General features: G+C 61.4%; 2 protein-coding genes across 2 annotated transcripts; one reads left to right on the top strand and one right to left on the bottom strand.

Moving 5' to 3' along the window:
- Positions 1–676: 676 nt before the first annotated feature.
- On the bottom strand, positions 677–2,750 carry GPR142 (G protein-coupled receptor 142). Its single transcript, XM_064151728.1, has 3 exons — positions 2,494–2,750; positions 2,019–2,168; positions 677–1,545 (listed from the first exon to the last, which is right to left on the bottom strand). The coding sequence occupies exons 1-3, from the start codon at positions 2,537–2,539 to the stop codon at positions 677–679; spliced, it is 1,065 nt and encodes a 354-aa protein (XP_064007798.1). The 5' UTR covers positions 2,540–2,750.
- Positions 2,751–6,533: 3,783 nt separating this feature from the next.
- BTBD17 (BTB domain containing 17) lies at positions 6,534–10,251 on the top strand. The gene is made up of 3 exons (XM_064150687.1): positions 6,534–6,718; positions 7,844–8,120; positions 8,578–10,251. The coding sequence occupies exons 1-3, from the start codon at positions 6,625–6,627 to the stop codon at positions 9,656–9,658; spliced, it is 1,452 nt and encodes a 483-aa protein (XP_064006757.1). The 5' UTR covers positions 6,534–6,624; the 3' UTR covers positions 9,659–10,251.
- The last annotated feature ends 2,345 nt before the right edge of the window (positions 10,252–12,596 follow it).

Raw genomic sequence — 12,596 nt, 5'->3', positions numbered from 1 at the left:
CAGGGGAGCATCATGGGCATCACTTGCAGCCTGTGGGAGAAACTTCACTCTTGCACTAGGGTGCTGGTGCTCCTGTCCTGGACAGGCAGAAGTTTGGTCTCAGAATGGTGGTTTATAGAGGAAGGAACCATCTTGTTGGCACACAGCTGGCACCACAGGAGCTTACCTGCACCCACCACCACGGGGCAGCTGTGCCCATTGGGTTCCCCAGGACCTTTGGTGCACTGGTTCAGCACAGGCTGGAGCTGATGCAGGAGGGCAGCTGAGAGCGTGGCCACACTCCCTGGCCATGCCCAGACACTGAAGCCCCATGAATCCCATGGCTAGAGAGGAGCCCAGCCTAGAGGGCACCTATGGAGTGGGCAGTGGCTCTTGCCAGTGTGCTGGGGCATGGTCTTGCTGTCCTGTAGTTGAGTTTTCCTAGAGGAGTTGAGCACAGGCAGGGCTGAGCTGCCCATCCCAATGCAGCTCAGCAGAGGTCCCAGGGGTGCAATAGGTACTGCCAGTGGGCATAACCATTTCCTCTTGCCATCACCACCAGCAGCCACAGTAACCCCCAGCTCCATGGAGGTCTGGTGTTGCTGGGCAGTGTCCCTGGGGCAGGATACTGGGGAGTTCCAGTGCAATGCAGGGGGCTGGGTGAGCACTGGGACCCCTGGCAGAATACCACCCGGGCTCAGAGGGTTGTGCCAGCCTGTGGCTCCAGTGGCTTCAGGGCTGGGGCTGGGAAGCGGATGCTGCCAGGCTGGGTGCTGTGCCAGAGATGAGTCCGGAGCACCTCACCCACCGTCTGGCGGAAGGTCTGGCTGACGAAGCAGTAGAGGAAGAAGTTGAAGGTGGTGTTGAGCATGGCCATCATGTTGGCGATGTCCAATGCCAAGTGCATGCGCCAGTCCCTCTTGACTGAGGCCACATAGAGGTGGCAGATCATGACAACAGTCCTGGGAGCCCAGAGCACAATGAAGACAGTGGTGACAGCCAGGAGGAGCACTGTAGTCTTGCTCAGGTGGGGTCGCCCAGCCCCTGAGCACCTCTGCCGCTTCAGCCTGCATATGATGATAGAGTTGGTAGCCAGGAAGATGGTACAGGGCAAGAAGTAGATTGTGGTGCAGTGCACCCACTTGAGCACCTTGTCCAGGGCAGTGGGAGGATCAGCGTCACGCCAGGCATCCAGCCACCAGTAGAAGGGGATGCTGGTGGCCAGAGCCACAGCAAAGATGGCCATGATGATCTTGCGGGTGCGCTGCGGGTAGGAGATGGCGCGGTACCGCAGCGGGTGGCACAGGGCCACGTAGCGGTCCATGGTCATCAGAACAGTGACCCAGATGGAAGCGTGGTTGGCAGTGAACTCCAGCACATTGACAGTGTGGATGAAGGCGCTGGGCACCGCCCGAGCCAGGATGGCTGTCTGCAGGATGAAGCCCACGAAGATGATGAAGACTTGGGTGAGGATGTCGGAGGTGGTCAGGGCCAGCAGGTACCAGTACGATGACTTCTTGGTCCTCGTGGCCAGGCGGAACAGGGCCACAACAGTCAGGATGTTCACTGGAGGGAGGGTGAGACCTTAGGGCTCACAGCCCACCCCTGCAGTGCCCAAGACCCGAGGAAGTGCCCAGGCTCTCCCAGTGCCACAGGATGAGTGGCCCCAGGCCCTAACTTGGGGGGGGGGGAGCTATAAATATCACAGTGCAGGGAGGATTTGCTGAGCTGATTAATCTCTTCCGTGTATCAGCCCAAGCAATGCAAATACCATCTGTCCCTGCTGCCATGGCACCTGCCACATGGAGCTGGGCACTGCAGTTGGGGCTGGCCCTGAGGCCAGGAAGGTCATTAGTGTCCCCCATCCCTGGGCATTCTTCTCCCCATCCCCAAAAGCCCCCAGGCTGGGATGGGAGATGAGGATCTACTGGCAGCTGAGGGCAAAGGCTGAGCAGAGGGTACACTGCTCCAGCGAGGCAGGATGGGTGCCACCACTCGTGCTACTGGGCAGTCCCCCACCCCGGTCCCAGCCCTCTCACCTGGCAGCCCCAGCCCTAGCAGGACACTGTAATACACGATGGGCAAGATGCCAACCATGCAGGGTGACTGTTCTGGCTCCAGTCGTGCTGCTTCGCTGGCCCACACTGTGCTGTTGGGCACTGGGACCATCACCTTCTGCCACGGACCAACTGTAGGGGCAGACAGGGAATGTCAGGGGACTGAAGGTGGCATCTGAAACATGGCACAGGGGGCTCAAGGCGTCTTGGCTCCCATGTATGCTGTTGCCTCCATGTCTGCCTGTGATGGCACATTTTGAAGCTGCCCACTGTCTGTCCGCAGATGCCGCAGGACCTGGGATGCCCACTGTCAACTCAGCATCCCTAAGGGGACACTGAGATGACAGTGCCACTGGGTCCCTGTCTCCACAGTGGAGGGTGGCCCCACTCCCAGAGATTCTCCTTGTTTATCCCCACAGCCCCATTTAGCACCTTGAAGGAAATGGGATTAACCCACCACGTTCTTGGGTGGCTGCCAGGGGCGAGGCTCCCCTTGGCTCCATGCCCAGGCTGGGTGCTACCCACTGGGTCACACCTGCGGCAGGGAGGACCCAGAGGTGCCGGGAGGGGGAGTCCCAGTGGCGCCAAGGGAGCGTCCCAGTGGAATCCAAGACGTGTCAGGGAAGCTTCCCAGCGGACCAAGGGGAAGGTGACCATCCCCAGGCTGCCAGCCGGGTCCTTTGCCAGCCCCTCAGGCAAGCGCAGGGTGAGGGTCCTGCACCGAACCTCTTCCAGATCGCGTCCCCGACCACCCATAAACCCGGGTGGCACCGCCTCCCTGCTGAGATATGCATTGCTATTGGTTGGGGGGGGCGACGCTTTAACCAATCAGAGAGGCGTACTGAAGGAATTGGGAGACTCAACCTAAGCGCTGCGTTCTGATTGGTCAGAGACATTCCCCCGCCCCTACCGTCAAATCTCCCGTGGGGGGGACACGGACGCCCTGGGTCCTAGTGCCGAAGGACCGGACGGGGGCACCTCAGCGAGAAAGGGGTGCGGGAGGTCCTAAGCCTGAGGTGTGAGGTTCTGAGCCCGGGATGGGGTGCGGAGAGGGTGTCCTGGGTTCGAAAGGGGTGCAGGGGAGGGTCCTAAGCCCGGGCAGGGCAGGTACAGGGGTACCGAGCACCGCTGTACTAGCAGTCCGTACCACGTAGAACCCAAATTAGCTCAGTCTCGACGACCGCAGACCCTCAACAGCTTCGGAGCGTGGGGGTGTGTGGTGTGTGCATGTGCACATCTCCCCAGCTGGTGCCTCCCTTCCGGGCCCCTCCGGCAATGGATCTGTTCCCTCCCCGCTAAGCAATGCCCGCCGTGGGGGAGCCCGGAGCGGGGCCCGGAGGGGGGGTTTGGCGGCCGCACCCCATCGGGATGGATCCTGGGCATTGCCCCGGACTAGGGGGAGATGGCAGGAGGAACACGACATAGGCGCAGGGGGATGCCAATTAAGTGCAAATTAGATCTGGCTAATCAGCGGGGGCAAGTCCGGCCCTTTGCTGTCCCCCCGAGAAGTGGGGCATCGATCAGCTGCGAGAGTGCCTTAACCCTTTCCCAACCCTGGTCCCGTTTGCTCTGCTGGGAGGGTGGTCTGGGGCTGCTGTGCTCCCTTCTTTGTCCTCTTCTCCCCTGCTCGGAGTCCCACTCCCCAAGACCTGTAGGAGGTGAGCTCTCACCTTGGTGGCCCGCGTGTCACCGGCCGGCTGTGCTGTGCCACTTTCCCTGGGCCCGGAGAGCCACCGGTAGCTGTGTCCCCGCCGGTATCCTTGCCGGTGTCTGTGTCCCCACCGGTGTCCGCGTCCCTGTTGGCAGCTGAGTCTCCGCTGGTGGCTGTGCCCTCTCTGGAAGCTGCGTCCCTGCTGCCAGTAGCTGTGTCCCCACTGGTGTCTTTGTTGCTGTCGTGGGTGGCCGTGTCCTCTCCAGCACCCACAGCATGGCACAGCTTCTCTGGGTGCGAGGGACACAGGGCATGGGCAGAGTGAGGGAGATTGGTGTGGGCAGAGCTCTCGGGCTGGTTCAGTGCTCTGGCAGGGTTCAGGGGTGCGTCACTTGGGGTGCTGTGCCAGCCCTGAGTGAGTGTGACAGAGCTCGTCCCCACCCCAGGTCAACAGGAGTGGTGGTCTGGGTGCTTGGGGGACAGCTTGTGTCCCCCATGATACCCAAAGGTCTGTCTCACCAACTCAGGGTGCATCCCTGTGCACCTGCCTGTGTCTGCCAACATGGCCCAGGCATGCAGAGGGCATGCTGATGGCTCAGGCTGAAGGGAAAGCTTGCTTGTGCCTCGGTTTGCCCAGAAGTACAGGGATGGGTGGGAACCCTGACGTCCCCCTGCCTGTCCCTGGGATCACCTAGCCCCCTGATTCCCACCCCCTCTTTCCCCACCCAACCCGTGGGGCAGGCAGCACCAGCCTGGCACAGGTTGCTATAGTGAGCCAGCCCTCCACCGCCTCAACCACGATTACCAGGACCGGCAGAGCTCCATCTCTTCAGGGGCTGGGGGATGAGTGCCCTGTCCTCTGGTGACTCCCAGCATTGGCCCCGTGGTCCCCCATGGTCTGTGGCACGTTACCCCATAGCCTGGTGGTGCCTCCGTTGAGGGGGGGAGGGGCGAAGGTCCCTGGGCTGTAGGGCAGAGGCTGGGCTGGCACCGTGCACACGCTCCCGGCGAGCTGTTGTCTTGCGGGCGGGGGGTTAAATGAGGCGTCGGTGGATGTGGTGAGCCATTAACTGGCTGTGACGCAGCAGGGGCCCCTTGGCCCCCAGCCAGGCTGGAGTGCCCATCTGGGGTCCACGCTGTGCTTGCACCATGCCCTTGGGGTTCTTCTGTTCCATAGGGCCACAAAACTTGAGCCCCCAGCAAATTGATGGCTGAGTGTCTTGTCTCTAGATCCTCCACTCGTGAGGCAGGGCCAGATGGGTGATCCCCACCCCCACTGGGAGCTGTGGCAACATCTGCCCACGCTCAACATCTGGAGATGCTGTTTAAGCCTGGGTCCCTTATTTCACCCTCCCAGGCCATGGCTGTACTTATCGATAGGGCTCCTTGGCCCCACATCCCCATCTCTGCTCCCACGTGAGCCCAAATCTGTCCTCGGAAGACCTCACAAATGCACCCTCAGCCATGGTGGTAGCACTGGGTGGCACCATGCCAGGGCTGGGCAAGCTGACGTAAAGGGGCAGATGGCTCATCACACCCTGCTCGGTCAGAGCCCCCCTGCCTGGCATGGAACCCTGGCTGCCACTGCCCTACCCCAGCACTAATGACTGCCTGCTCTTTGTGAACCACTTGCTCCCCATCCCACCAGCCATGGCATGGTGTCCAACCCACTGCAGGTGCCAATGTTGGTAGTGCTGGTCATGGCACAGCATCCCCCCATGGGTCCTGGGTGGGGAGTGGAGTGTGAAATATGTGCTAGACGTGCCATGCTGTCACCTCATCCAGCAGCTGAGCACAGAGCTGGCACCAATGCACCGGTGCTAATCCCATCAGCCCAGACACTCAATAACTGGCAAACAGCTAATATGCACCTTGGCTCTGGCACTGCCACATGCTGAAGGTCACAGCACCTCCCTCGTGCTGCCTGCTGTAGCATGTGGGGTCCTCCTGCACCCTGAGGTAACCTGGTGCAGCGTTCCTGGGGATGAGTAGGGCAGTGGGTGTCCTGCCTGACTTTGCAGTGTCTCACCACCTTCACGAGGTGCCCAGGTGGTGGGTAAGGAGCTGCTGTGCCTGCCTGAGCTGGGGTGTTGCTGCCTGTGAGTTCTGTCCCCAAGGGTCCTCAACCCATGGTGCCACTGGCCCAAAAGTGGGGTGCAGACACTCCTTGCTCCTGTCCTGCTTGCTCAGGCAAATGCTCCTGCACGGGGGGGATGCCCATCAGCTGCAGCAAGATGGGGGCATCCAGCATCATCCCCAGCCCCATGCCCAAGCCGCGCTGGCCTTACATGTGGCTGCGGGGTGGGGGTGTGTGTGTCAAATGCCACCCTGGCCCTATTGCAAAGCCCCTCAAGAGCCATCAGGGCAGGCAAGGTGCCAGCGGAGGCCGGCACGGGGCACTCACACCGCACGGGGAGCCTCTTGGCTGCAAAGGCTGGGAAAAGGGCAGGCGGTTCCTGCCGGCAGCCTGGATGCCATGGTGATGGGCTGCTGCCGGCATGAATTACCCATGAGCCAGGGGGGAGCGGGGAGGCCACACCGAGCTGTGCCCTGAATGCAAAGACCCTGCTGCTGCAGCCCAGCAGCACAAAGGGCTGCGGCCATGCACGGATCTGCAGCACAGCGTGGGGCTGTGGCACGGCATGGCGGTGCCTGTCGACAGTGGGAGATGGTGGCAAATGGAGATGCCCCTCTGGTGTGGCTTCACCGGGGCGCCCTGTCATGCCACTCTGCATGGGTGCAGGGCTGGGGTGTGGGGTCAGGGTGGGATGGACAGGGGCTGGAAGCAGTTCCCTTGGTAACAGCTGGTCCCAGTTTCCACCAATCGATGTGGCGGCGCGGGCGCGCGGGCTGGGAGGGCTCCTGGCCTACATAAGCTCCAGGCGGGCACCGTGCGCCCGTGCTGTGCCCACACCCGGCAGATGCGCTTGCGAAGCCATGGCCAGGCTCACGGGTGCCCGGCCCGTGGCCACTCACCGCTGGGACTGTGCCACCGCTGCCTTCCTCCTCCTCCTCCTCACTGTGCAAGCTGGTAAGAGCGGTTGTGGCAGAGGGAGGCATGGAGGGGTCACTGTGTGTGGGTGCTGCTGCTCTTGCAGGGTGCCAGGGTGGGGCTTGGCAGTGGTGTGGGTGTCTGGTGATGCCCGTGGAAGGCTGAGCACAACTTTCCACCAGCCTTCATGGCTCCTTCATGGGGAGGAATAGATGTGGCTCCTGGACATGCTGTGCCCTACAGCTGTGCCCAGTGGTGCCCAGGAGGTGCTGGGAGGTGAGACTGCAGCTGTGCTCACCACTGTCCAGGGAAGGCTTGGTGCTATGGGCAGCGATGTGCAGCCCCACAGGGTGAGGGGCTCCTGATCCCCTACCTCATCCCTGCTCAGCTGTGCTTAAGCTGGCACTTAATCCACAAGAAGGGATTTGAGTGACCAAATTCACCCTGGGGGAAGCATGCTCCAGGGATGGGGAGGGAATTGTACCAGGAATGAAGGAAAAGCTGCTGGATCCCTGCACATGCAGCCAGAATTAGGGAACAAAACTTGGCTGGACAGGAGGTGCCTGTTCACAGTGGAAGTGAGGAGGGGGAGATGACACCGGGTACAGGTATGGCTCAAGTAGGTCTGTGGCACCGATCCACAGTGATGCCAAAGCTGCTGGTGTCCTCAGGCTGCTCACACCATAGGATGGGTGCAGGGGCAGAGGCTGCCTGGCTCACCACACCTACAGGCTCTTGTGTGCCCCACGTGTCAGTTTGGGATGCAGGGGGTTGAGGGCAGTGCCCAGGGCTTGCTCTGCCTGCAGTGGGGACAGAATTGGGACTGGCAGACTGGGCTATGAGCCAGTGCTGCCTGGCACAGCGCCATTTCCCAGCACATCCCAGCCTGGGACATAGTGGTCCTCACCCTTCTGCTGCAGAAAAGCAGGTTTTTGGCTCCCAGGGACAGGAATGTCCCCATGTCCCCTCGTCATCCACACACCCCCTTGGCACCAGCTGCCCCTTTGGCACCGGGGGGAGAGGAATAGATGCGCACGAAGCCAGGCTTCCCCAACCCCCCATTAACCACGCGTTGCCCCACAGCCAGGCCCCACTCTGCTGTGCCCCAGCACCCCGTACCCTGTCCCTGGAGTGCAGCACTGGGACGCTCCCATCTCCCCGCAGCCCAGAAAGCCGACCTTGGTGGCGATGGCACTGCGGCCACCATCAACCACTCGCTGATGCTGCTGCAACGGCTGCAGGAGCTGCTGCAGAATGGCAACGGCAGTGACACGGTGCTGCGGGTGCGCACGGCTGCCTCCGAGGAGGCCAAGGTCTTCCACACCCACCAGCTGCTGCTCAGCCTCCAGAGTGAGGTCTTCGAGAGCCTCCTGCACAACCAGAGCGTCATCACCCTGCATGAGCCGCCCGAGACCGCTGCCCTTTTTGAGAAGTTTATCAGGTACTCGGGGAGCCTGTGGGATGGGGACACCAGGAAAGATGCAGCTCCCCTGGGGACTGTGGGAAAATCACAGGATGGGGATACCCAGCTAAGGAGGGGAGATGTTCTCTTGGGAACTACAAGGACCTTATGGGATGGGATACTTGGAAGGATGCAGACAAAGAGAAGGCACGTTCCCTTGGAGACAACAAAGACCCCGTGGGATGGGCATGTTGAGAGGGATGTGGCCGAGGAGGAGGTGCTCTCTAGGGGACCGTGGGGATCCCACAGGATGGGTATCCCCAGAGGGATACGGCCAAAGAGAAAGGATGCTTCCCTGGAGACCTTGGAAGCCCCATGTGATGGGATACTTGCAGAGATGCAGCCTAGGAGGGATGATGCTCCCCAGGGGACTGTGCTGGGCTGGGAAAGGGGTTGTGGGGAACACCAGTATCAGCACCCCCTCACTCTGCTTCAGGTACCTGTACTGCGGGGGGGTCTCCATCCTGCTGCACCAAGCCATCCCCATGCACCAGCTGGCCAGCAAGTACCGGGTGTGGGGGCTGCAGCGCGGCGTGGCCGAATACATGAAGACTCACTTGGCCAGCGAGTCCAGCCAGGGCCATGTGGTGGGCTGGTACCACTACGCCGTGCGCATCGGGGACGTGGCACTGCAGGAGAGCTGCCTCCAGTTCCTGGCCTGGAACCTCTCGGCCGTGCTGAGCAGCGCCGAGTGGAGCTCGGTGAGCGTGGAGCTGCTGTTGCTGCTGCTGGAACGCTCCGACCTGGTGTTGCACAGCGAGCTGGAGCTCTACACTGCCGTGGAGAGCTGGCTGAGCCGCCGGCAGCCCGAGGGGCCCGTGGCGGCGCGGGTGCTGCGTGCCATCCGCTACCCCATGATCGCGCCCAGCCAGCTCTTCCGGCTGCAGGCGCAGTCGGCGGTGCTGGCACAGCACCACAGCGCGGTACAGGACCTGCTCTTCCAGGCTTTCCAGTTCCACGCTGCTTCCCCGCTCCATTTCGCCAAGTATTTCGACGTCAACTGCAGCATGTTCCTGCCCCGCAACTACCTCGCACCCAGCTGGGGCGCCCAGTGGGTCATCAACAACCCGGCTCGGGACGATCGCAGCACCAGTTTCCAGACCCAGCTGGGTCCCAGCAGCCACGATGCCGGTAAGAGGGTGACCTGGAACGTCCTCTTCTCGCCGCGCTGGCTGCCCGTCAGCCTGCGCCCCGTCTACTCGGACTCGATCTCGGCCGCGGTCCAGCCGGTGCGCATCGAGGATGGTCGCCCCCGGCTCGTCATCACCCCGGCCATGAGCAGCCCCGACTTTGCCGGTGTCAGCTTCCAGAAAACGGTGCTGGTGGGCGTGCGGCAGCAGGGCCGTGTGCTAGTGAAGCACGCCTACAGCTTCCACCAGAGCTCGGACGAGACGGCTGACTTCCTTGCCCACGCCGACCTGCAGAGGCGCACCTCCGAGTACCTCATCGACAACTCCCTGCACCTCCACATCATCATCAAACCTGTCTACCACTCCCTCATCAAAGTGAAGAAGTAACGAGGCAGAGCCAGGTCCTGCCACCAGACTGCCCCAGCCCTGGGGAGGGAAGGAGGGAGGCTTCCCTTTGATCCTCCTGCCTGTAGGTAGATGGAGATCCCTGTGCTGGGGGAACCCAGGTCTGCTCTCCTCCACTCAATCCTCCCTGGGTGTCCCCTTGTCACATCTCGTCCTCACTGCTGTTCCTGGGTGCCTTCAGGGACTTGGGGATGTGGGACACTGGGAGCCCCCGAGCCCTGTGCAGGTGGTGCAGGAGGTGAAATAAGCAACCTGTGGGCACATCCTGGGCTTCCAAACCCCAACAGGCAAGAAGATGTGATGCTATCTCCGTGATGCCACCCATGTGGCACCAAGCTACTTCTGTGCCAGGCGGTGAAGCTATGGCACTGAGTCTGGCTGTCAGAATGGGCAGCCTGGCAGCAGCATCTTGGGGCTTGGTGGTGAGCTAGGTGCATGCCCAGGCTGGGGTGGGTGCTCTGGCTGCCTCCCTGGTGAAGGAGGCTGGGAGGGCACTGTTCCTGCTCATGGTCAGCAGCTGCCCCATCCCTGCCCAGGCACCTGCCACATCTTTCCAAATAAAAGCAGAAAATGAGTCTGGGGCGAGTGGGAGCATCTTTGGGGGTCCCTGTCCTTGGAGCCTGGCAGCAGCTCATTGGGGCAGCACAGCAGTCACACCTTGTCTCAGCATGGTTCCTTTTAATGTAACCCACTCAAAGGGTAAATGCCCATGTAGATGTCCTGCACCCAGGTAGCCCTGTTGGTACCTGTTCCTGTTTGGGTCACTGCCTGGCATGGTCATGTCCCTCCCTTGTGATTTGGGGAGGGTTAAGTTTGGCAGGGATGGTTTGCACTGGGGGAGCTGCACCAACACGGAATGCCATGGGCAGCCCTCAGCACTGGCAATGCTGCTTGGTGCTGGGGATTGCAGGATGGGCACTCAGCCCTTTGGCTTGGCACAGTCTGACACCTCTCTGACAGGGCACTTGGCTCAGTACTGGCGACACTTGGCTCAGTACTGGTGACTCCATCTGTCCTTGCCGGAGGTCCTGGCACTGCTCCTGGTGATGCTTCTGAGCCATGGGTGCTGGCTCTTCCTGGGGGTGGTGGGGAGCTGGTGGAGGAGAGGCAGAGATGGCTTCTGCCACCCAGTGATTCCTCCTTCTTTCCCAGTTCCCTGCTGCCCTTCTTGTGCACCTGCAGCCAGACACCTGGGGAGCGGGTGGCTGTCCATGCCAGGCTGTCCCTGCTGCCAGCATGCCCCAGTCCAGGGCCATCCCACTCCTCTGTGGGCATTGGTAGGTGCATGCAGGTGCTCTCCGGGGTGTGGGACGAGTGGTGGGTGGCTTTGGCTGCAGTGCTCTCGGTGTTGCTTGACATCCCCCAGCACTCTGCAGCAGGGTGGCACTGTCAGCAAGGTACAGCCACCCAGCCCTGAGCTGAGGCTGACCATTCTGCCAGGGTACATGGTACCCATGAGCATCCCCACCTTGGGGCTTCTGTGCTGTGGGCATGCTCATGTTCACCTCCTGGGCCACTATGCCCTGGCGGGGTGGGCACCACTGTGCTCCTCAACTGCTGTGGCCACAGGGTCTTCTGAGACATGGGCCTCAGGGTGCTGCAGGGAGAAGACAATCCTGACCCTCTGCCATGGTGGAGCATATGCAGCCTCCTGCACATGATGGGGGTGGTGTGCTCACCTGTACCTGGTTTTGGTGGGGTGTAGGGGTGGGAGTGTGTTGCAGGGAGGGCTCTGCCGTGGTGCTGTGTGGTGCTGGCACCTCTGTGCTCTTGCACTGTCCTGGTCCAAGCCTGGATGGCTCTTTGTGCTGCTCACCTGTGGGAGCTTGGGCAGGGACATGCCCTGGGCAGGGACAGGGAGGTGAATGCCCTGCGTGGGGTGTGGTGGGGAGTTAGGGACATCTTGCCCTACCTTGAAGGTATTGGTGTCCCCAAGGTCCATCACCAGTTCCTGCAGGTAGGTCTTGTACAGCTCCTTCAGCATCGGCGGCACTGACAGATGGTGGTCTGCCAGCGAGAGAGCAAGGTGGTGGGCATCACTTGTGTGCTATGCCATGCCAGGCTCAGATAGCAGCACTGTGGCTATGTCATGACACTAGTGGGACTTTGCATCATGGTTTGTCCCATTGCAAGGCTCTCAACATGACACACGAGGCAGAAGGCATGGGAGGGACGCACCAGTGATGAGCTGCTGCTGCTGCTGGATGATGTGGGCACAGAGGGCCCGGTGCCAGTTAAAGTGTTGTGCTGTGGTGGGTGCCAGTTGCTGCTGGAGATCTTCAAGCAGGGTGTGGAATTGTGTCATCTCCTTCTCCAGCTGGTGCAAGTGGCACAGCAGGGTCAGCATCTCCTGCTGCTCCTCTGAGCTGCTCTGACACCACAGGGACTCTGTCAGCTGCCACCGATGGCTTGGCTGGAAGTGCTGTGACAGCTTTGCCTATGGGCACACAGCAGGGTCACTGCCCCTGCCCATGGCCAGTATCTTCTCTATGGCATCAGCATCCCTACAACAGTATCAGCATTCTTGCCAGGAGGTCTCTGTTCCTCCCTATGGTACCAGCATCCCTGCCACATGGAGTGTCTGCATCCATGCCATGGGGTCTCTGCCCTGCCACAACACCAGCAACCCTGCCGGGGCCCCATGCCCCACACTGCAGTCCATAAGCACCCCAATCACCCCAGGGCTGTGGGGCTTTAAGTTCTTGGAGATGGGGATGGAGCTCCCAAACCTTCTGCTGCCAGATCCTGCCCTGCTCTTGCACCTCTGCGATGCTCTCATGGGCAGTGGCCACGTTGGGTGGCTCATCCCGGGTGTTGAAGTGCCCCTTGGTGTCACTGGGACCATCCAACAGGCCCTGCCATGTCCTGCTGCAGAGAAAAGGTGGTCTCACCCCTGGCCCTGATCAGAGGCCATCCCAGG

This window comes from Pogoniulus pusillus, chromosome 11 (genome assembly GCF_015220805.1).
Source record: "Pogoniulus pusillus isolate bPogPus1 chromosome 11, bPogPus1.pri, whole genome shotgun sequence".
Classification (NCBI taxonomy): domain Eukaryota; kingdom Metazoa; phylum Chordata; class Aves; order Piciformes; family Lybiidae; genus Pogoniulus; species Pogoniulus pusillus.
Note: the sequence above shows the minus strand (reverse complement) of the source record. Positions and strands in the feature narration are given on the sequence as shown.